This window comes from Haliotis asinina, chromosome 12, assembly GCF_037392515.1.
Source record: "Haliotis asinina isolate JCU_RB_2024 chromosome 12, JCU_Hal_asi_v2, whole genome shotgun sequence".
NCBI classification, from domain to species: Eukaryota; Metazoa; Mollusca; class Gastropoda; order Lepetellida; family Haliotidae; genus Haliotis; species Haliotis asinina.
In genome coordinates, this window is record NC_090291.1 from 18,729,477 (window position 1) to 18,751,103 (window position 21,627).

At 40.1% G+C, this 21,627-nt stretch overlaps 1 protein-coding gene across 1 annotated transcript; it reads left to right on the forward strand.

Moving 5' to 3' along the window:
- Positions 1-8,642: 8,642 nt before the first annotated feature.
- Positions 8,643-21,185, forward strand: LOC137258758 (adenosine deaminase AGSA-like). The gene is made up of 9 exons (XM_067796447.1): positions 8,643-8,961; positions 10,594-10,740; positions 11,123-11,189; positions 11,476-11,686; positions 14,204-14,331; positions 15,162-15,361; positions 16,477-16,631; positions 17,355-17,557; positions 18,904-21,185. The coding sequence occupies exons 1-9, from the start codon at positions 8,658-8,660 to the stop codon at positions 19,016-19,018; spliced, it is 1,530 nt and encodes a 509-aa protein (XP_067652548.1). The 5' UTR covers positions 8,643-8,657; the 3' UTR covers positions 19,019-21,185.
- The last annotated feature ends 442 nt before the right edge of the window (positions 21,186-21,627 follow it).

Sequence of the window (21,627 nt, forward strand, 5' to 3'; positions counted from 1 at the left end):
GTAATACAAAATGTAGGTTTCGTGTTATTTTTAGCATATATACGTTGTCTGGATCGTATATATTCCTGATGAATAATGTTCTGTAGATATGAATGATATTCATAACTTAGGCGACAGTTCACGAATACTGTTTGTTCTAATGGTCGGTAAGTACTCGGGGACGAAGGTTAATCTCATACCCACAAGGTACGTATACGTACGCGCGCGCGCGCGCACGCACGCACACACACGCACACACACGCACACAATGTACAGTATGTCTATTTCTCAAGAATGTGTAATCAGCCTAGACATATTTGTATCAGAATGAACAATACTGGTTTCCGTTCATCCCTGTTGCACACTTACATCCTGTTTGTTTCTCTTCTACGTGCTGGCCCATGAAGATCCGGGGTATAACAGGTCTTCAGCAACCAATGCTTGCCACAAAAGACGACTAAGCGCCTCGTAAGAGTCGACTAACGCGATCGGGTGATCAGGCTCGCTGACCTGTACATGTCTTTGGCTCCCCATTGCCGCGATGGATGCTCATGCTGTTGGTCACTTGATTGTCTGGTCCAGGCCCGATTATTTACAGCACGCCGCCATACTTCTGGAATATTGCTGGGTGTGGCGCAAAACTAAACTCACTCATTCCTCGAGCTTACATCCTCGACAAACTTGATGCATTTTTTATTCACCCAAGACAAAAAAAATGATTGAAAATTACATGACAGAAAATTATGTTTAGACTGATGTTATGACCCAAAAAATTGCTTTGCTAGTTGAGGGCACCTGTTGCAGACGAAGTGCATAATAACCAGAATTTCTACTGCGTTTTATAAATTTTGGATTTTGAAATGTCAGGAACATTTGAAGACAAAATAAGAAATGCACGAGTGTGTTTTTCCTGTAGGTTACTGACATACCTTTCTTTACTTTACACAGTTGTTAAATATAATTTCAGAATGTCCAGTTAACATAGAAACATTTAGAAGTAAACAAAATACTCGTTCGAATTCAATAACCGTTTACTATTTTTTCCTCCAATGCTGTTGTTTCATCTTCTAAGCTGATTAAAACCGTTGGATTCTACCGAGTAACTGCGGTAGAAATCCTCTCCCTATTGTGAAAGTGAATTTAATTCTTTAGGTAAATTATTAAAAACACCACCTGGTTCGATTGCCCTCATGGGTACAGTTTGTGAAGCTCCTTTCTAAAAGCGACGTAAAACTAAACTAACTCACGTTTATACTGGTAGTTGGTAACACTAGATTTTAATCAAAATATATTCACGAATTTGGTTTTCTTTCATTGTCATACAGACACATGTTAATCTCAGCATTTTATATTCATCAAAGTATGCAAACCAAACTCTTTTAATTCAAATACTCTGCTTATGTGACCTAAAAGGACATAAAATATCACAAAGGGTATTCAATGGCACGCGTTCCCTTTATGCTCTGGCACAGATATCACGGTTTTGATTAAAATGGCGATACGGTTAATGAAATGCAGTGGCAAAAGGTATAAGAATCCCTTTGGAACCAGCAAAATATGACACAAACAAGTCTAAAATACAATCATATATTGAGCAAACAATGGGCAGGTTACATTGAATCACAATGCAGATTTCTAAAACAATGCAGTTGAGTCACAAGTCTAAAGTAATGGGTCACAAATATCAAACTTTTACTCACTCGTGGTATGACAGACACACCTGGTGTACTAAATGGAGCTTGTTTCCAATGAGAGAGTAGTCAGGCGCGAAGTGTCAATCTTGAATCTAGATTATGTTGTTGACAAACCGACGTTGATAGGCAGATAACACCACAACACCACAATGTATTAACAAAGATGTTGAAGATGATACACAACCGCTACATGCAACAATGAGGAAATACAAGCTATGTCTGGTACAATATCAATGTGATTATATAATGTGTAGATTATGTCATGGACAATTGCTTGCTCCTCATTTTAAGAGCAAAAAAAGTAAACTTAGCAAGATTATTTATCATAGAAGTATTTTGGGTGATAAATAAAAGTTTACATTTACTCTGACGGTGAGTTGTAATAATGACTTGGCAGGAAATTTCTTCTAAGGTCATTATAGAATGGACACAGTAGACAGGCATGACATTCTGTTTCTACATTTGGGTTGATACAAAGTCTTCCACTTTTAGATATGCCTAATTTTCTACCCTGTGATATCATAAGAACAGTACTGGATGTACGAAACTGTGCAAGGGTAATCCTGTTTCATCAATACTCACAGCATTTAAGTAGTTTTCATATTCACTGGATAACTTAATTGTCTTATAAAAATACAGTGAAGATAGTTTGGCAAGCGATTCAAACAGAAACCGATTATCAATATCCGTAAACCAAGTTCTGAAGGCAGATGGGAATGACTGAATGCAGGAAACAGATTGCCGGTTCCAAATTACACCAAATCAACAGGAACACAAGAGACTTTTGACTTTAAGTGCCCGACAGTCCAGACCCTTTTCTGCTCGGTTGTACTGATATACATAAGTGTAATGTAACATACTGTTTTCATTCAGCAACATGAACTTAGAAACGGATTCGGGATTGGGAATTCGAATCCCGAATCTGAAAAAAAAATGTTCATAGATACATAGATACATGCACATATACATACATAGATACATAGATGCATAGATACATATATAGATACATATATAGATACATAGATACATACGTAGATACACAGATACATGAATGTATTGATACATACATAGATACACAGATACAACATACATACGTACCGACGTACGTGCGTACATACATACATACAAAGATACATAGATGCAAAGATACATGCATAGATATACACATACAAATACACATATATAGATACATAGGTACGCATACACGCACGTACGTACATACATACATACATACATACATACATACATACATACATACATACATACATACATACATACATACATGCATGCATGCATACATACATACATACATACATACAAACACACACACATACACACAGACACACACACATACATACATACATACATACATACATACATACATACATACATACAAACACACACACATACACACAGACATACATACATACATACATACATACATACATACATACATACATACATACATACATACACGCATAGATACATACATACATAGATACATGCGTACATAGATACAAAGATACATAGATGCAAAGATACATGCATAGATATACAGATACAAATACACGCACGCACGCACGCACGCACGCACGCACGCACACACACACACACACATACATACATACATACATACATACGGAATTTGAATCCCGAATGTAAACAACAAAATTAGATTCGGGATTTGAATCGAATATGAAAATAAAAACCTCAAAATATACAAATCTCGAATCCCGAATCCCGAATCCGTTTCTAACTTCATGTTCCTTTTTCATTCTGGGATAATAAACGTAGCCAGTGCTTAGTTATTTTCAGACGTAGGTTTACTTTTAATGCGTATCTTCCCAGTTCAGCTCTCGCAACTATATTAGGGACAGATCTCCTATATTTTAATATGAGTTTACATAATTTATCAACAAACATTCAGAATATCTTTCGAAGGATGGAATCCGCATATTTCTGAGCCATATAGTAGTATGGGCAGTACTTTAACATCAAAGATATGAAGTAACATTTTCAGAGGGACATTACTGAAAATTATGTACATTTGATTGGACCAAAAGTATTACTTTCCAAGCCTGTTGAGACAGTATCTTTTGAGATTTATGCCATGAACAAGAGCTGGACAGATGTACTCCAAAGTATTTATAACTGGGAACGATATCGAAAGGGCTGCCATTAAGACAAAACTTTTCGCATTTTTTAAGCCTAACCGCCTTACGGAAACAATAACTTCACACTTGGATGAATTTATCTTTTGTTACCACTTATTGCAGTGATCCGCCAGATTATCTAATGGGTTTTTTTGTAGACGGATAACAGTGCTATGAAATAAAATTACATCGTCAGCAAATAGGAGTATGAACAGATCAAGCAAGTCTAAATTATCACAATACTGCTTATCTGAACTCAAAAAATCTGCTGTATCATGTACAAAGAATGAAAATAAGAAACGAGATAATTGACACCTCTGACGCACACCGAGGAGGCAGTCAAAGAATGGACTACAACCATTGTTGACCAACACACATGATTTCACATTTTCATACATATTCTTGATAAGTCAAAACATTTTCCACTATACATTATCAACCCAGAGTTTGTAAAGGAGGGATGATCTATGAACAGAATCAAAAGCTGCTTTCAGATCTATAAAAGTGTAGTAAAGTCACCTTTATTAAGTGATAAATACTTACTAATGAGGGCGTTAATCACAATAATATTATCAACCATTCGAAAGCCTTTCCTAAAACGTGCCTGTTCAGGAATAATACAATTCTGAATATCAGCCTATTTCATCAGTTTGTTACATAAGATTTTAGAAAAAGATTTTACCCGAAATTGAACACTTTTTAAAGTGTTTTGGCCTAAAATGTGCTGGATTATTACTCGCATCCTGTTTGTGGATAGGAATGATAACTCTACGTGTCCACTGTGAAGGATAAACACCAGCTGACAAAACCATATTATACAGTACTCTTAACATGTCCAAACATTGCATAGGAGCATGCTTGAAAAATTCCATTGGGACGCCACTGTACCCTGGAGTTTCTTGTGGAGCTTTACCACAATGCGTACTTGAGATTGCATCTTGAATTTCGAATACAGAGATGTTATGATCAAGGCAATTATCAATATGAATAGTTTCATCAGTGAGCATGTCAGTTATTCCTGGGACAAAATCATGTACAGAAACACAAAAGTCGAGTTCATTTCGATCATAGTTTGTGCCATTGAACAGTTCTTCGAAGTGTGCAATCCACGCATGTAGTATGATAGTTCCTAATTGTGATTGTATCTTCGGTCTCAATAAAGACCGGAAAAGTTTACTATTATTTCTCTGGGGCGATTGTTTCAGCTTATTCATAAACACATTAGCCGAGACAGCCTATTTGCGCAGGCAGAGTTTCTTGTGGTGTTTCTGTGCCGAGATGTAGTTCAGTCGGTACATTTTCCTTGCTACGTAGAGTGAGTGAGTTGGGTTTTACGCCGCACAATATTCCAGCTATATGGCGGTGGTCTGTAAATAATCGAGTCTGGACAAGACAATCCCCTGATCAACAACATGAGCATCGATCTGGACAGGTGGGAACCGATCACATGTGTCAACCATGTCAGTGAGGAGCCTGGCCACCCGATCCCGTTAGTCGCCTCTTACGACAAGCGTAGTCGCCTTTTATGACAAGCATGGGAAGCTGAAGGCACATTCTACCCTACACCCTCACGGGTCCGTGCTACCTAGGACTAGTACCAGTAGAGGTAGCAGCAGCAGTAGTAAATGAGTATGTTATAAAATACTGAATCGATTATATCTGAATAAATCCAAAAATAATACTCGACTCGGCAGCTGCACATTATTATCCGGCAATGAGTTGCAAAAACACCAAACTCATATAGCGTTCTCCAGTGCAACGCCTGCACATTTCTATGCCTAGTGGCCTTCCTTCTATACACAATTTACCAATAAGTGATATATTGATTCATAGAATGTAATGTGTATCGCAACTCAACTCAAATGAACATTTGTATCTCACATCAGCTTCTAATGCATGATGATTGCAAAGCCATGAAGACCAACAGATGTCCAGGACAATGACCTCCCATTTCCATTGTCAATCGTGTTTTTATTAGGTCAGCCATTGAGAACTCCCAAGGGTTGTCATTAAGTGGGGATATGGATTATTTAAATAAACATCATACGTCGCTAGCCCAGTAGAAGGGAGCAGCATTGTTGCGCCTTCCATGGGATACAGACGTAGCCATCAGTAAGAAATCACAAGCAGTACTTCCGGTAAGTTTTCGTGTATTTCTGGTATATAAAATAAATCATATTCTCGTGCTGTTATTTGTTCAACATTTTACTTAGCAATCCCGTGATGCCTGTAAATAATAGAGGAATGATAAGACAATCCCGTGATTGATATTGTGAACAGCGAACTATGACGCTGATAGCATGACAGTGACAACGTGATCTGTTTGGTGGTATCTGACAAGACTGGAGACAAATTCCTCTTAGAGACAAATTCCTCCAGTGTATGGGGTTTACGTACTCATGTCCATATGGCTTCGCTTTCATTCATCGCCAGGTACTGTCATACATATCAAGGACATGCTAATTGTCTTGAGACTGTTCTAAGAACAAGACACATCACCAGTCTCTGCAACAGCTCTACGTGGTGTACACCACTGACTTTTGTTGGCGACAAGGCGATCTGTAAGGGACGGTATAACACCAAGTCGTCGTATATGGAGATAGGACGACTGGTGATCACTCGTCGTAATATCGCTACAATACTGGCAAAAGTCATGCCAAACCCACAAAACACAAGTTGTTGAAGTATCGACAGTTTGACAACCTTGTTCCAACCTTGCCATTAATGGTTTCTTCTCTCGTAGATACGATCATTACAGAGACAAACCGTGTCAAGAACATGGTAAACTGCATATATAAACGTAAAGTATGCTTCTCACTATATATTAGGTCATCTCTTGTTTCCCCAGAATAACCGCATTTAACGGATTGTTTTGCCGGGACAGGTTTTCACTTTTTGCTGGAAAGACCTCTTACCAGGTTTTACTTTTCGTTAGTAAGACCTCTTCCCAGGTTTTAGCTTTCGTTAGTAAGACCTCTTCCCAGGTTTTACTTTTCGTTAGTAAGACCTCTTCCCAGGTTTTAGCTTTCGTTAGTAAGACCTCTTCCCAGGTTTTACTTTTCGTTAGTAAGACTTCTTCCCGGGTCTTACTTTTCCGAACGTTATAAGAACATCAACATTCAAATGTTGAAGACAATTGGAAAATATCGTTTAAGATTATGCTCAAAGTACAAATGTTTTCCCTAGCGAAACTGGACCTGCAACTCTCTGATTCATAGACAGACGCTCCAGCGCACGACTGCCGACGAAGGTGATGGGGTTAAATTATCTACTCACTGTCATTAAATTGATTTTACGTGCGCTTCAGTTATTATCATTGACGGTGTATATGTTAGAGAAAACACTTCTCCTCGGTTTTGATAGACAATGGAAAACCATCAGCTCCCCCCTCGGGATTTCCTCTCGGCCTGTCCACCAATGTATCTATGACGTTTATTTCGTTCTTCCAAACAACATTAAGGCTAAGACTGTCGTAGGCATGGGAGTTCATCCACAATGTCAAACTTTAGATGTCTTATCGCTGCATTGAAGCTACCTTGAACAGAAACCATAGTGTTATCAGTTCACTTATGAGGAAGGGCGTGGCCAGCGGTCCAAGTGTCGTCCAAGACCAGAACGACGGTGGAAGACCAATGACCGTGGTGACCGTGTCCTAATTCGTCTGACAAGATGCAAGAAGACGAAGAAGTTCATGAGAAGTAGCTATGCGGTGGAAGACCAATGACCGTGGTGACCGTGTCCTAATTCGTCTGACAAGATACAGAAGACAAAGAAGTTCATGAGAAGTAGCGTCCAGGCTGCATGGATGAGGAAGCTTCGTCCAAAACGTCTAAAGTGCTGCATAGTTTTCATGCAGATATCTCCCATTTGCCAAACAACGCCTTTTGAAACATATATAGCCCGCAAGGAAAGCCGACATGGAGCCAATGTATGTAACATCTTTGCGCCTTTAGGACGCCAAGTCCGAGCTAAAGATCCTCCTGTTCAACGTCGTCAGGAATTAATGCAGGAGCTCCATGGTGAATTGCAGAGGATTCCATTGATGAAAACTCGGGAAGGGGAGGGCACACTAGGTTCTCATGTGGTCGCAAGTGATGGTTACTTCTGTCAACGCAACAGCGTGACAATCGCATTGGTGGTGTAGCCATGGTGACCATACTGGGTCTACTTGGCTTCACAAGCCGCTACTTCCGGTTCTTAACTGGTTCCGGTTCCCTTTGCGTACGCTAATTTGCAATGTGCGAGACGGGGCAAAGCTTACTTTCGCTTACATCAGGTTTCCGATGATATGCGTCTGTTCAGGAACCTGTTCTGATTTCAAATTGTGCGACCGCCAAATATGATTTTACTAAACCGGAGCAACTGTTCGTCCATGCCTAGCTGTCACAGCTGTTGTCAGTCTTAATAACTGGCTAATTTGTTATTTCAGTAAATTTGATATTTCAGAAGGATTATTTCTTTCTTAATGCTAATTGACAACCACGAGACCATTCGAAAGGTATGATACGCTGTTTGTCACAGGAAGTACTAAGCGCCGTGACCTACTTACTGGCCCTATTCACATGTTTGTTTACTTTTTGCAATAAACTGTTACCAACCTTTTTTATGTGTAACATATGTTACAGTCACGCATTCTATATATGCAACATGTAGTGTTTTCGCAATTAACATAAGAAGTAGGTGGTGCGTAACTAATATTCATGTGTATATGTTGGTTACAGTGCAAACATTTCTGATATGCACGTTACCGCACACCACCTGTTCGTATTTACACAACCCTAGACACTAATTCATTCCTTTTATATTTCAGATGAAGGCGATTCAGATCACAATGCATGTCCTTATTAGTTTGATCTGGCTGACATTGTTAACAAACATTCAGTCCGTGCCGGCATGGTACAAAGCCCAGAGAGACGCAATATTGTCTACAGAAAGACGACAATCCGTTGGGTCGACGCTGAAACTTACCTCTGACGAGGAAGCTGTTAACAAAATGATAATGGCAGCCAAACAGGGGGAGATCAAAAGTGCCATTTACGACGACAGCAACTACATTCCCGCGGTCCACTTCTTCCAAGGCAGAAAGCGGATGGAACAAAGCAAGGTTTTCAAGATTATACAACAAATGCCCAAAGGTAATGTTGTTTGATCCTGTTCCTCTTCCATAGAAGTTCAATTCAGAATGATGTCAATGACGACATAAAACTGCATACGCGATACGCGAGCAACACAGTAGTAAATAGAGCAAAGAAATATGTCATGTTTGAACCAGGGCAACCAGCAGAGTGAGAGAGAGAGAGAGAGAGAGAGAGAGAGAGAGAGTGCCGAAGCATATCCCAACAAGGAGGTAACTATACCGTCATGGCCAGATCCTTCAGCTGCACCCGTGCAGTTGTCATCATAGTGATACAACGACTAAGACAAATATGCATTACGTTAGACAGACTTAGAGGTGGTTGACCATTTGTTACAGCGCCCTGTAGTGACTGTAACATCCGGACAATTGATCTAGGACACAAAATCGGTCAACATGCAGTGCAACAGCGACACAGACACCATGATATTCGAGTACGTCAACCCCTACAGTGGAATGCATCTCCCTCTTTAAAACTAACATCGTCATTTCATATGGATAGGCGAATTCGACGTTGCCAACATGTGATGCGTGAACAGTGTAGGTTTTGCTTGTACAGTAATGGCGGCCTGCTTTGCGTTTACGGATGAGTAGGTGAACGTTTTGCACCGACTTCCCTACAGCAAGCCCGACTGCTTGGAGTCAGTAGCGATGGTGTGGTGAGGGATCTCGAAACGAGACTTGTGATTACTTATAGCAACATTAATGCTCGAAGGCACAGAGATGAAGTTAGCAACCAGTTTTGGTTTTTTTGGCGACAATTTTTTTGTCATTTATCCAGCAACAATCATCCACCAACACAATAACGTAAGGTCTCATTCAGCAAAACTAACAAATGACTTTCTGCATCATGGTAACATTGTTGTTTCAACATGCTCAGCATGTTCCCCTTGCATGAATTCGATAGATCGACAAATTACCTATCATCGCTCACCAACTGGAACAATGTCTCAGAAATGGCAACGGATATATACATATTTATTATGTGCGTGTGTGCGCGCACGCGCGCGTGCGTGTGTGCGCGCACGCGCGCGTGCGTGCGTGCGTGTGTGTGTGTGTGTGTGTGTGTGTGTGTGTGGTGTTTACTTTGCTCAAACTCACTGTATAGTTTCTTTGAACACTAATTTATTTACAAATCTTTCGATGGTGACTTACACGAAACATTGCATACGTATTCCTAAATCATCGTGCATATTGCACTCTCCATCTCGATACTTGCCCATCGTTGACAATCCTAAAATAATATCAAAGGATCAGAGTATACTTTTTTGTATGTCAGTTTATATGCATGCTCTTGATGCATGGACCTCTAGCTTTTGTTGCTCAATAGAAAGCATCGTTGGGAACTTCATTGATTTAACTCGTTAGGAGAATACTAAGGTGCTATACCTGTGTTACTGTGTTGGCGCCACTGAGCATCTGTAAGGTGGACATTATGTGCTTTATGATTATGATTATGATATGATTATGATATCTAGGCAAAAGTGTATGACCACTTTCATTGCGTATTCCCAAATATAGATATGCACTCCTTGAACAGGGCCACTCTATGCCATAATGTCATAAGCAGATGTATCTGTGTTTCTGTGACTTTGTAGGCCTTTCAGGTGGTGCTACATTTCTCCAATAACAGGTGCGGCCCTACATCTACATTACGGCTTCATTACAAGCAACGCCTGGCTGGTGAAGAACGTCATGTATCGTCCCAACTGTTATATGTGTGTGAAGGAGAAGGTTATCACACTAACCGGGTTTTATTTGACACCTCCGGTGGATAAAGGTAGGTCGACGTCACGATTGCGTCACAGTTAAGAATGTGGCCCTTACTCACCCTGTGAACCTCAACAGCCACCAAAATGGCTACAAATCATGCTACTTGTTGTTATCCTGTCTGGTGCTCGATGTTAAGAAGACCGTAAAAGCGTAATGTCTATAATTCAGGGGACGAGCATATACAAGGGGTATTAAGACTGACTATTGCAAACAGAATCAGACGCAAACGCTCATGCACACACAAGTCGCTTTAAGTAAAATAATCTTGTAAACCTCAATGCTAAATTAATGTTCTTCGGTAGTTTGTCGAAAACGTACTTTTAAAGTAAACAGGGCATTGTCCTTATCTGTAGAAATACACTTCTCATCACAATCTGGATTCATTTCAGATTGCACGTGGATTGAGATTTCATCTGAACGTGCCAAGAGCACGGATATCGAAACCTTCGATCAGTGGTAAGCTAAGACACTGAAAAACCTCGAACCAAATCGTTCAAGTCGATATATGACTGCAGTAGTACAAGGATATCTGGTCTGTTCACTTACAACGGACCATTGCTGTGTTTCTGGACAAGACCGGGATTCAGTCTTGACTCTTATCGTTGTTGTTTGCCGTTGCTTGTATAATCATTAGGTTGCCAAGTCATTGACATACCACCTTTTGCTGACAACTGCGTTTAACAACCAACACACAAACCTCAAACGTAACCAAAAAACCCCCCATGTTCTTGTATTGCAACAGGCTATACAACAATCTCACACTGACAGTGGATAATCCGGAAGTTGTCTACCCAAATATCAACGTCATCTGGCGGCGATTTCTTCAATACTTCCAAACAGTTGGGGGACTCATCAATCACGCCCCTGTGTTGAAGGATGCATTCTATGAGTCTCTGAAGGAGTTCCATGAGGACGGTGTGCAGTACCTAGAGACCCGCATTGGCCTGATGACGGTATGAACACAATTTGTCATTTCAACTAACATTCGAAGAGTAGTTTCAACGACGAATATGGAAATGGCTCAGTTGGTCCAATCAGGGGTTCCAATTTATGGTTCCAAATGTTGACTTGCATAGTTTTGGGTATAACAACCCGGCGTCTTTCTGTGGGAAGAGTATCACCAGAGTACGACCACAAACATTTTTGGGGTTATGCAGGCCTAGTCAAACTGTATGTTGAAAGTCATGAAAGCTGAAGGTCATTTATGTGAGTAGCTATGTTTTTCACTCTTCACAATATTCCAGCAATATCAAGGCGGGCGACAAAAGACAGTATCAGTGATATCTATATAAAGGATAAATCAAGCTATATTTATTTCATGAACCAGCGACAGTGAAAGTTCACCTTAAGCCACTTTCACCATGCGCCCGACATGGAAAAATGGACTCGATAATATGTGTTCCAAGCCAAAGGTCATCTTTTTTCCTATTATTCTGTTATAAGAGTGGTAAAAGAACAGCGATATTGTCTGTGGATAGAAGTTTGGAACTGTGTGATTATGAATAGTCTCAAATATTGGAAAAGAAAAGACAAACAAGCAGGCTCAGGACAGCCTTCTCTATAAGATAAAGAACCTAAAATGAAGCTTGTCTCACCCATTCAGCAAGTATTCATACAGGCTCTTATTCAGCTAGAGAAAGAGGCACCAAAAGTCCGAAAAATCATTTCCTCCCCAAATCGCATAAAGAAAACCTTTAAGGAAAACAATTTGCCAGATAACAGCTGTTAAGAGACAGATAAGCTATCATTTAGACTCGAACCACCATGCAATCAACAACGACTTTTTCATGGACAGACAATATGTTGAAACTAAACTACTGTTAAGGGCAGATTCTAGATAGGATGAACATGAAATATTACCCTGAACAAAGTACCCAGAAACCTTATAGACACAAACGCTACCCCCCCCCCCCCCCACCCACCCACCCAGAAGCTCTTCCCCATTTGCGACTTTGTCCCTGTGCATTCTGTTTAAATGGAGAGTTCCAAGACAAGACAATTGTACAGTGAGCAGACGTGAGATGTAATCCTCCCGACAATGACTCTGGAATCATCTTCCAGTAAGTGTATGATTTGCAGAAACACAGAAGAAAGTGGATTCCCGAAAATAATAAGTAATAACAATGATCCCACTAGATCCCATACACACGTGTATGCGGCTCATAGTCCACAGGTCATAGTGTTCACGGAATAGTATAAGATCTTTAGTTGGGATCTGAAAGAGTGAAATGAAGGAGAGAGAGTAATGAGAGTGAGAGGCAGCGTGGTCCAGGGTTTGGGGCATGAACACTGAATGACTTATCAACAAATTTTGTGAAGTTGTACAGGGGAATAGGCAGGGGGTGGAGATAATCTGAGCGTAGTCCTCGGTGGGTCCACCTGAGACACCGCAACAGGAAGTGGGAGGAAGACAACTCCTCTGCGGTGAATACACCGCGTCATCTGGCGGACTGCGGCTACTGTGGTCACTTTTGCAATAACTACAAAGTACGAAGCACAAAACGAAACACACCTCTCACTTTTGAAACGTTTCCATGGGAACCGAGAAAAATAAGAAATCCCAAAAACCTGTACATAGCAAAAGGCACCAATTTAGGATCTGACTGATATATGTACCAAGTTTTGCAGAAGAATATTGACTGGTTTTTTTTCGTTCTGCCCCGGTAAAGAAGCCCATCCCACCATTTTGAGACTAAGTCCAAAACGTTTCCATGCAAACAAAGAAAAGAATAAATCACAAAGACCTGTACATACCAAAAGGCACCACTTTGGGGTCTGCCACAAAGATCTACCAAGTTTCACTAACAGATGTTAGGGGATATAAAAAGAAAAATAGGATAGATTATCTGAAAGAACATGGTATAACTCAAATGTATTTAAGATGTATAAGACGCATGTTTGAATAAAGACTGTGGGGGTGAGAAACGACGAAGACAAACTAAAGAGATTAGTATGGTCCACTTTTAAAGAGCACTATTTATTACTTGTCTGTATATATGCAGTGGGGTCATATGAATTTTGGGTGAAAGAGGGGCGAGTGAGTAGCCCTCGAGGTTAATCTGTTCACCAGAACCGGGTTCGTTTCCTCACATGGGTACAATCTGTGAAGCCTATTTCTGGTGTCAGGAAGAAGAGGGAGAATAAGACAATGTAATTCACAAAAGATGTGAAATAGACTTTGTGAGTGCTAATACATATTACATGAAATTTGCATATCATATTCGTGTGTTTATCATGCGAAGTAAATATATTGCTGTAGGACGGACATCAGATCAAAATGACCCAAACATACTTTAAAGGGACATCGGATATAAATAATATTGAAAATAGAGATAGGCTATATTATGCCCCTATTTCATTTAATAACAACAGTACGTAACAACTCTCCCTCACTGGGATAAGCCATATGTTTTAACTCCACTATATCTTGGATAACCACAAGTGTTCTTTTCAAATGTCTTCTATTTCAGCCGTATGAACTGAACGGGACAACTCATGATTACACGTGGACCGTGAAGACTTTCCGTGACGTTGTCAACGAGTTTAAACAAGATCATCAGGGTTTTTCTGGCGCCAAATTGATCATTGGTGGACGAAAGTAAGGCCTGTCATATGGGTGATGGGTTTTACACCACCTCTTATAATAATTCCAGCAATATTCACTGCGTAAATACATTGTGCTTATATAATGAGGCTCCTCACCACCGCAGTTACCCCAAACTCAGCGCATAGCAATAAATAGCCTTAAGATGCTATCAGTGCATTCAAAAGGTGCCAAATATACCGACATATACTGACTATCACTTTGTCGTGTTTGTTTTTTCGTTTATATTGTACATAGTTATAAAAAAAATCTTATCATTGAAAGGCAATATACCTTACAGGCCATTGAGTCTCAACAAGATCATTATTTCTCCTAATGTCAACTAAATATTACTTCAACAGAGCGTTACTGGCCGCGCAGTGTTATCTTAGAGATGTTCTGTGTATGAATGAAGAAAATACCGGCATTGGCAGCACAGCAATGTTATGTTGTCTTAGAAAATATGAAATTAACCTTAAAGCAAACTGTTAATGTGGCATATAGAATCCCAAGGAATATGCTGAATATGGTGATCTCATACAAACACATCCGAATGTTCTGATTTTAACGTCTTCACGGATGTATGTATAAAAACATCACATCATTTCTTCACAATATGATCTTCAGTACCCTCTTTCCGGTAATGTATATAGGTAAGGCTTAGATCCATGATACGGGGTATTTCTTTGGTGCTGGGCCTAACCTGTTTTGAGATGTGTAAAGACAGTTCACATATTTGGTAAAGCAGTCCACGTACGTGACGTGGACATCTTCGGGTTTTCTTTTCACTGAGTCATAAAATAAATGTGTGTTTAATCAGTTAAACTCATTCCCACTATGTACAGGCGCTATAATGGCAGCGCGATTCTACAAGAAGTCAAAGCCGCTATGAGTCTGGTTGAACAATTTCCGGACGTTGTCCTTGGATACGACCTAATGGACCAAGAGGACGTCACGCATCCTTTGCTGTATTACGTATCTGAGCTGCTTTACCCAGAAGCTCACAAGAGTAATCTCCCCTACTTCTTCCATGCAGGGGAAACAGGTAAGGTTGTCTCCCTTACATTTGTTATCTCACCAAGGAAAATGTCTGAATAACAGATGGCGTTAGAAGGATTAGATGCTTGACTGGCATTTTAGAAGATTTTTTTCATTATTTGATGAACAAAGAGATTTTTCTGTGTTACACCTTCTTTTCTATTCATTCTTATTCCTTCTTAGTCGGAATAAAAAGGATGTAACCCAGAAAATCTCTCTGTTCATCATTAGACGGAACTTATGACCGGATTATCATATCATGTGACCCTGCTGTTTGATCATGTTTTCAAACACGTGTACCACTATTTTTTAATGAAATATTCTACAACAAACCAACAGAGATAAATTTTTGGGAAATCAGGACCTCAAAAAGTTTTCAACATATTTAGGAAGGGCATAGTTTTGGGTTCATACAGGATACCAAATGGGTCTCCCCAATGCTTGTTGACTCTACAGTATACCCTGGATATAATGCCACTATTTGTCCAGGTATTTTATCCAGGTTGGCATTAAAACAAGACTATTATATAGGCATTATAACCAGGGTGTACCTTTGGCAAATGACATTATATCCAGGTTGGCATTACAACAAGGCTATTGGCATTATAACCAAGGTGTACCTTTGGTAACGACATTACATCCAGGTTGGCATTACAACAAGGGTATTATATAGGCATTATAACAAGGGTGCACTGTAGGAAATTCGTGAGTGATGTCATCACCTGTAATATTGGTATTCTAGCAAATATTTATGGGTTTGGGGTTTTTTTCCTGTTTGTTTATTTGTTTGTCGTTCGAAACGCACTCAGCAATATTCCAGCAATATGGCGTATGTCTGTAAATGACTGGACCACACAATTTAGTGATCACCACCAAGACCATCGATCTGGGACACAATGACATGTGTCAGATAAATCAGGAAGCATCACGACACGATCTTGTTACTTGCTAAAAGCACGGGTTGCTTGAGGACAATCTAACCCTCACCTTCATGGGCCCGAGCTATTTGTGCTAAAGACGACACTGTAGAGCCTGGTAGGTCTTTTGTCTTTCTACGATGGTAGAATGGTGATACATGACAGTGCTTATAACAAATGTGAATGCGATTTAAACTCTTCCCAGACTGGCTTCACATCCACGACAACAACCTCATCGACGCCATCCTCCTCAACACAACAAGGATTGGGCATGGCTTTGCTATTCCTAAACATCCAGAGGTGATGAGGCTAATTAAGGAGAGAAATATTCCGATAGAGGTCAATCCTATCTCCAACCAGGTAATTTTGACATTAATTATATCTGTAATATGGTGATGGTAACCCTGTCTGCATCAAGATAGGACACTCGTCATCTCCAGAACTAAATATGTAATAAGGAGGAGCTCAAACCAAACTATTGTTGACGTAACATCGAGTAATATTGTCTTGGACCCAAGCTCTTAATAGACGTGAATCATTTCTGTTATCATGTAATGTTTACGTGAACTTTATCTATGATCAGGTACTATAATCCTGAACCCAGTCTCTCATCCTGAATATAGGCGTGAATCATTTCTGGTATCAGTTACTATTGTCTTGAGCCCGATCTCCGAACGTGGCTCTGGACGTGAATGATTCCTTCTGCCAGGTAGAGGTGATGTGAGTCCTACATATGCCCGACCTCTAACCCGGCAAAGTTCTTGTACATCCTAACTCTAACCTGGATATGCACACACGTTAATCCTGACACTAAGCAGTAAGTCAGAGAGACAGCCTCGCCACTTGAAAATAATATGATTGCTCCTTAAGACGAATTTTACTTTGCTATCTTGCAGTGAAGAGTGTTGGGTTTTCACACATTTTGCCTATGTGGGGAATCGACAACGGGCGGGATGAACGATCGCATCAGCAACTACAGTGTCCCACCAAACCTTTAAAATCGGAAAGAAATGTTTGCGGCAGTTGATAGATATGTGACAGAAAATTCAGAGAAAGGTTACTGGAATCATTGCTCCGTTTCAGGTACTGAAGCTCGTCTCTGATATGAGGAACCACCCGGCGGCCATCTTGATCTCCCAGGATTTCCCAGTGTGCATCAGTTCGGATAACCCGGCGCCCTGGGAAGCCCTTCCACTGTCACATGACTTCTACATGGCGTTCATGGCTCTAGCTGCGTCAGATGATGACCTGAGGTTTCTCAAACAGATCGCCTTGAACTCAATCAAGTAAGCTCAGAAAGACGTCTTACATGTATGACACCCGTGAAGATCCGGGTCAGAACTGGTCTTCATCAACTTGTCTTAAAGGTCACATGCAACGTAAAACACAACTGTGCAGATTCTGATACCTTTGGTATGCACTTGCCGAAACAAATCATCAGAAATGCCAATTCAACCTATAAACCCGGTGGAAAAAAAGCCCGCGAAATCGGAGTTCAAATGATTCACTGAAATTCCCCCAGCGCTGGGGGAAAAAGTGGTTTCAACAGCTGTGCTGCGCTGTGTCCATAACGCATGCGCAGTTATTAGGTTCGCGGAAAATGAAAGTTTCCATCCACGCAGTAGTTCACCGTCTCTACTGAGATGATTTTTAATTGGATCGAACGCAAATTCAGAGAACGTGTATTCACAAAACCCAACATCTCTATGTACATTCTTTATGGATAACAACTTCTTCTAGTTTATATGATTTTGTTTGACAACGGAATATGAATCCATGCTGAAACGACGCATCAAGTACAATAAAAGAAGTTGTTATCCATAAAGAATCTTACTTTCTTGTGACTCGCCATACTTCTAAAATGCCCATCAAACAGATCATCTTTCTGTACTCACAATAAGCCCTCAGTGTATCAGCAAATGAACCAGCCAGTCGGAAGCCGTCGTTACACTTGAATGCACACTCACCCGCTATGACTGGGTTCGGTCTCCCGGGGGCTTCGTTTCGAGGGAAATAAGCCCAAGTAAAAAATATTGCACTTTTGAATCGCGATTGTACGCTTATAATTTTGTTTATTTGTTTTTTTACAAGCAGCAATGTATATTATATGTCATGAATGAGTGATAATTGAGTTTTAATTATGTTTGCATGTGATCTTTAAGAGGCGGCAGACTGGATCGGGTGGTCAGGCTCGCTGACTTGGTTGACACAAACCATCTTATTCCATGCCTATCTGGATTGTGTGATCCAGACTCGATTATGATAAAGAACATAGGAGACTGGAGGAAGGGTTCACTGCATCACGAATGTCATCATTTTCTGTGTTTCTCAACTTCTGCCCTGTTCAGAGAGAACAATGAAATGACTATATAAAATTAGATACACAGTATCGCTTAAAATATACTGCATACAATATGTGATTCTAGGTTTACAACGAAAGTCATGACAGCACCAGTTAAAGCGCATGTCCGCATAAGCTCGGCTTGGGATAACAAATATATGCGGTTACTTCCCTCCCACAAGTAACGTTCTGAATCTTTCCACCGCATTCGTAAAAAAAAGGAAAGTAAAACTGTATGGTCGAGTGGTTATTAATGGTTTTTGTGCATTAATATTTTTTCTCTTTTGCCAGCTTCAGCAGAATGACGAATAAGGAGAAAGCATCAGCGCTTCAGCTGTGGGAAACGAAGTGGAACGTATTCATCAAACGTGTCCTTGACTCACATAACACTTTTACTGAAGTGTAGCATGAAAGTAGCCGTGTTACCACGTGTTCGGCCATAGGGTGTCATGATGTAGTGTTACGTTGTGTCGTGTTCTAGTGTTACCATGTGTCATGTGTTACCATGTGTCATGTTGTAGTGTTAAGTTCTGTCGTGTTATAGTGTTACCATGTGTCATGTGTTACCATGTGTCATGCTGTAGTGTTACGTTGTGTCGTGTTCTAGTGTTACCATGTGTCATGTGTTACCATGTGTCATGCTGTAGTGTTAAGTTCTGTCGTGTTAGTGTTACCATGTGTCATGTGTTACCATGTGTCATTCTGTAGTGTCACGTTGTGTCATGTTATAATGTTACCATGTGTCATGCTGTAGTGTTACGTTGTGTCATGTTATAATGTTACCATGTGTCATGCTGTAGTGTTGCTTTGCGTAGTGTTATAGTGTTACCATGTGTCATGCTGTAGTGTTACGTTGTGTCGTGTTCTAGTGTTACCATGTGTCATGTGTTACCATGTGTCATGCTGTAGTGTTACGTTGTGTCGTGTTCTAGTGTTACCATGTGTCATGTGTTACCATGTGTCATGCTGTAGTGTTACGTTGTGTCGTGTTCTAGTGTTACCATGTGTCATGTGTTACCATGTGTCATGTTATAGTGTTACATTGTGTTGTGTTATAGTGTTACCATGTGTCATGTTATATAGTATTACCATGTCATGCTGTAGTGTCACGTTGTGTCGTGTTATAGTGTTACCGTGTGTCGTGCGGTAGTGTTACGTTGTGTCGTGTTCTAGTGTTACCATGTGTCATGTGTTACCATGTGTCATGTTATAGTGTTACATTGTGTTGTGTTATAGTGTTACCATGTGTCATGTTATATAGTATTACCATGTCATGCTGTAGTGTCACGTTGTGTCGTGTTATAGTGTTACCGTGTGTCGTGCGGTAGTGTTACGTTGTGTAGTGTTATAGTGTTACCGTGTGTCATTCTGTAGTGTTACGTTGTGTCGTGTTATAGTGTATACCATGTGTCTTCCCATAGTGGTACCTTGTGTTGTGTCATAGTGTTATCTTTGTCCTATTATAGCGTTACACGTGACGTGTCGTAGTGTTTCCTGTGTCCTGTCAGAGTTTTACTTGTGTCGTGTTATAGTGTTACCTGAGTCGTGTATAGTGTCACCTGTTTTTGTGTGCAGTCAAACGTTACCTGTGTCGTGTCATAGTTTTACCTGTGTCGTGTCATAGTGTTACCTGTTTCAGATCATAAATGTAACTTACGTAATGTCATACTGTCAACAGGATCGTTTAACAGCGTTACCTCATGTACCTACTTGTGTTACCTTGTGTCATTTCATATTTTGACCTCATGTGCTGACATGGTGACGTTGAAGCGGACTTGACTGCATCAATGGGTCATGATGACGGGTCGTAAATTAACACTCACGTGCGATTTGTAATCACCAAGACGACTTCATGAATATGTATTAAAATGCTCATTTACTCAGTTACAGAATAGAATTCAGTTTATTTGGGGTACTTTTCCTCGCTTGTATAAGTGTATCTAGTCAAGGAAAATATTGACAAAAAAAGCAGTGAACACAATCAATTAAATCTTCACAAAGTTTTAAAATGAACACATACGAGGTATTTTGGATGGCAGGCGGGCGAAAACAATCTGTACATGCTCCATTTGTGACTGTTTGCTGGTTGAAGTCACCACCCAAACTAATAATTGTCAATTTGTTACATCCCAAAAAGCAAGGTGGTTGCGAAAAACAGCAAGATGCTGAAGCACGTAAACTACCGTATTGGTGCACCATCCAAGATAGGTGCATCTTCATCTCCGACACACAAACAGTTTCAACGTTACATTATGAGAATAATATTGGTGGAAAAACAATAGAGACTTGCAGTGCAAGTCCTGCCCGACATAAAACTGTCACAATGTCAGACCGAGTGTTGACGCAAATCTGTCTCGTCTGTGGTGGAGGCGATAGGAACGCGCGCATATGTCAGGTTGCACATACCTGAATTGCCCGAGGTGATGTAACTGTGAAATAATTACGAATACGTTCGAAGAATATTAATGTCGTTGGCCCGCAGCCATGGAAGTGGTCCAGGGTGATGGATAACAGTTCATGATGTTATAACATTTTTAACAGTTCACTTTCAGAATAAACTAGATCTTCATTCATGTTGAAACTGTCCCTCCGGTATATCTGTCTTTTTTATGGTTGTACTGACAAAAATCGAGCAATTTGACACATTCTGCCAAAGTTTTGTGAAACTTTTAAATGGATAAATACGTTTTGTTTGGTTGAATTTATTTTCAGAAAACCCAGTTAATACAGACACAGTATTCAATCACTAAATTTCTCCTAGCTAAAATATGTCAAAGGCCAGACTCCCCAAAACGTAAAAAAATCATGGAGTCAGCTATAATATTTTAGATTAAAAAGGAAAAACGTTTGAATAATAGAATTAGGTAACTGACCCTCACGATATGTCTGTTGTTGCAAACATGTTTAAAAATTACTTTTACTTTTTTGAGTCCAGCTTTTATTATTACCAGCTTTATACACCCAAATGAACCCGTCACGACCCGCGCCAGAATTAGTCTTAGGCAAATCTGTGCA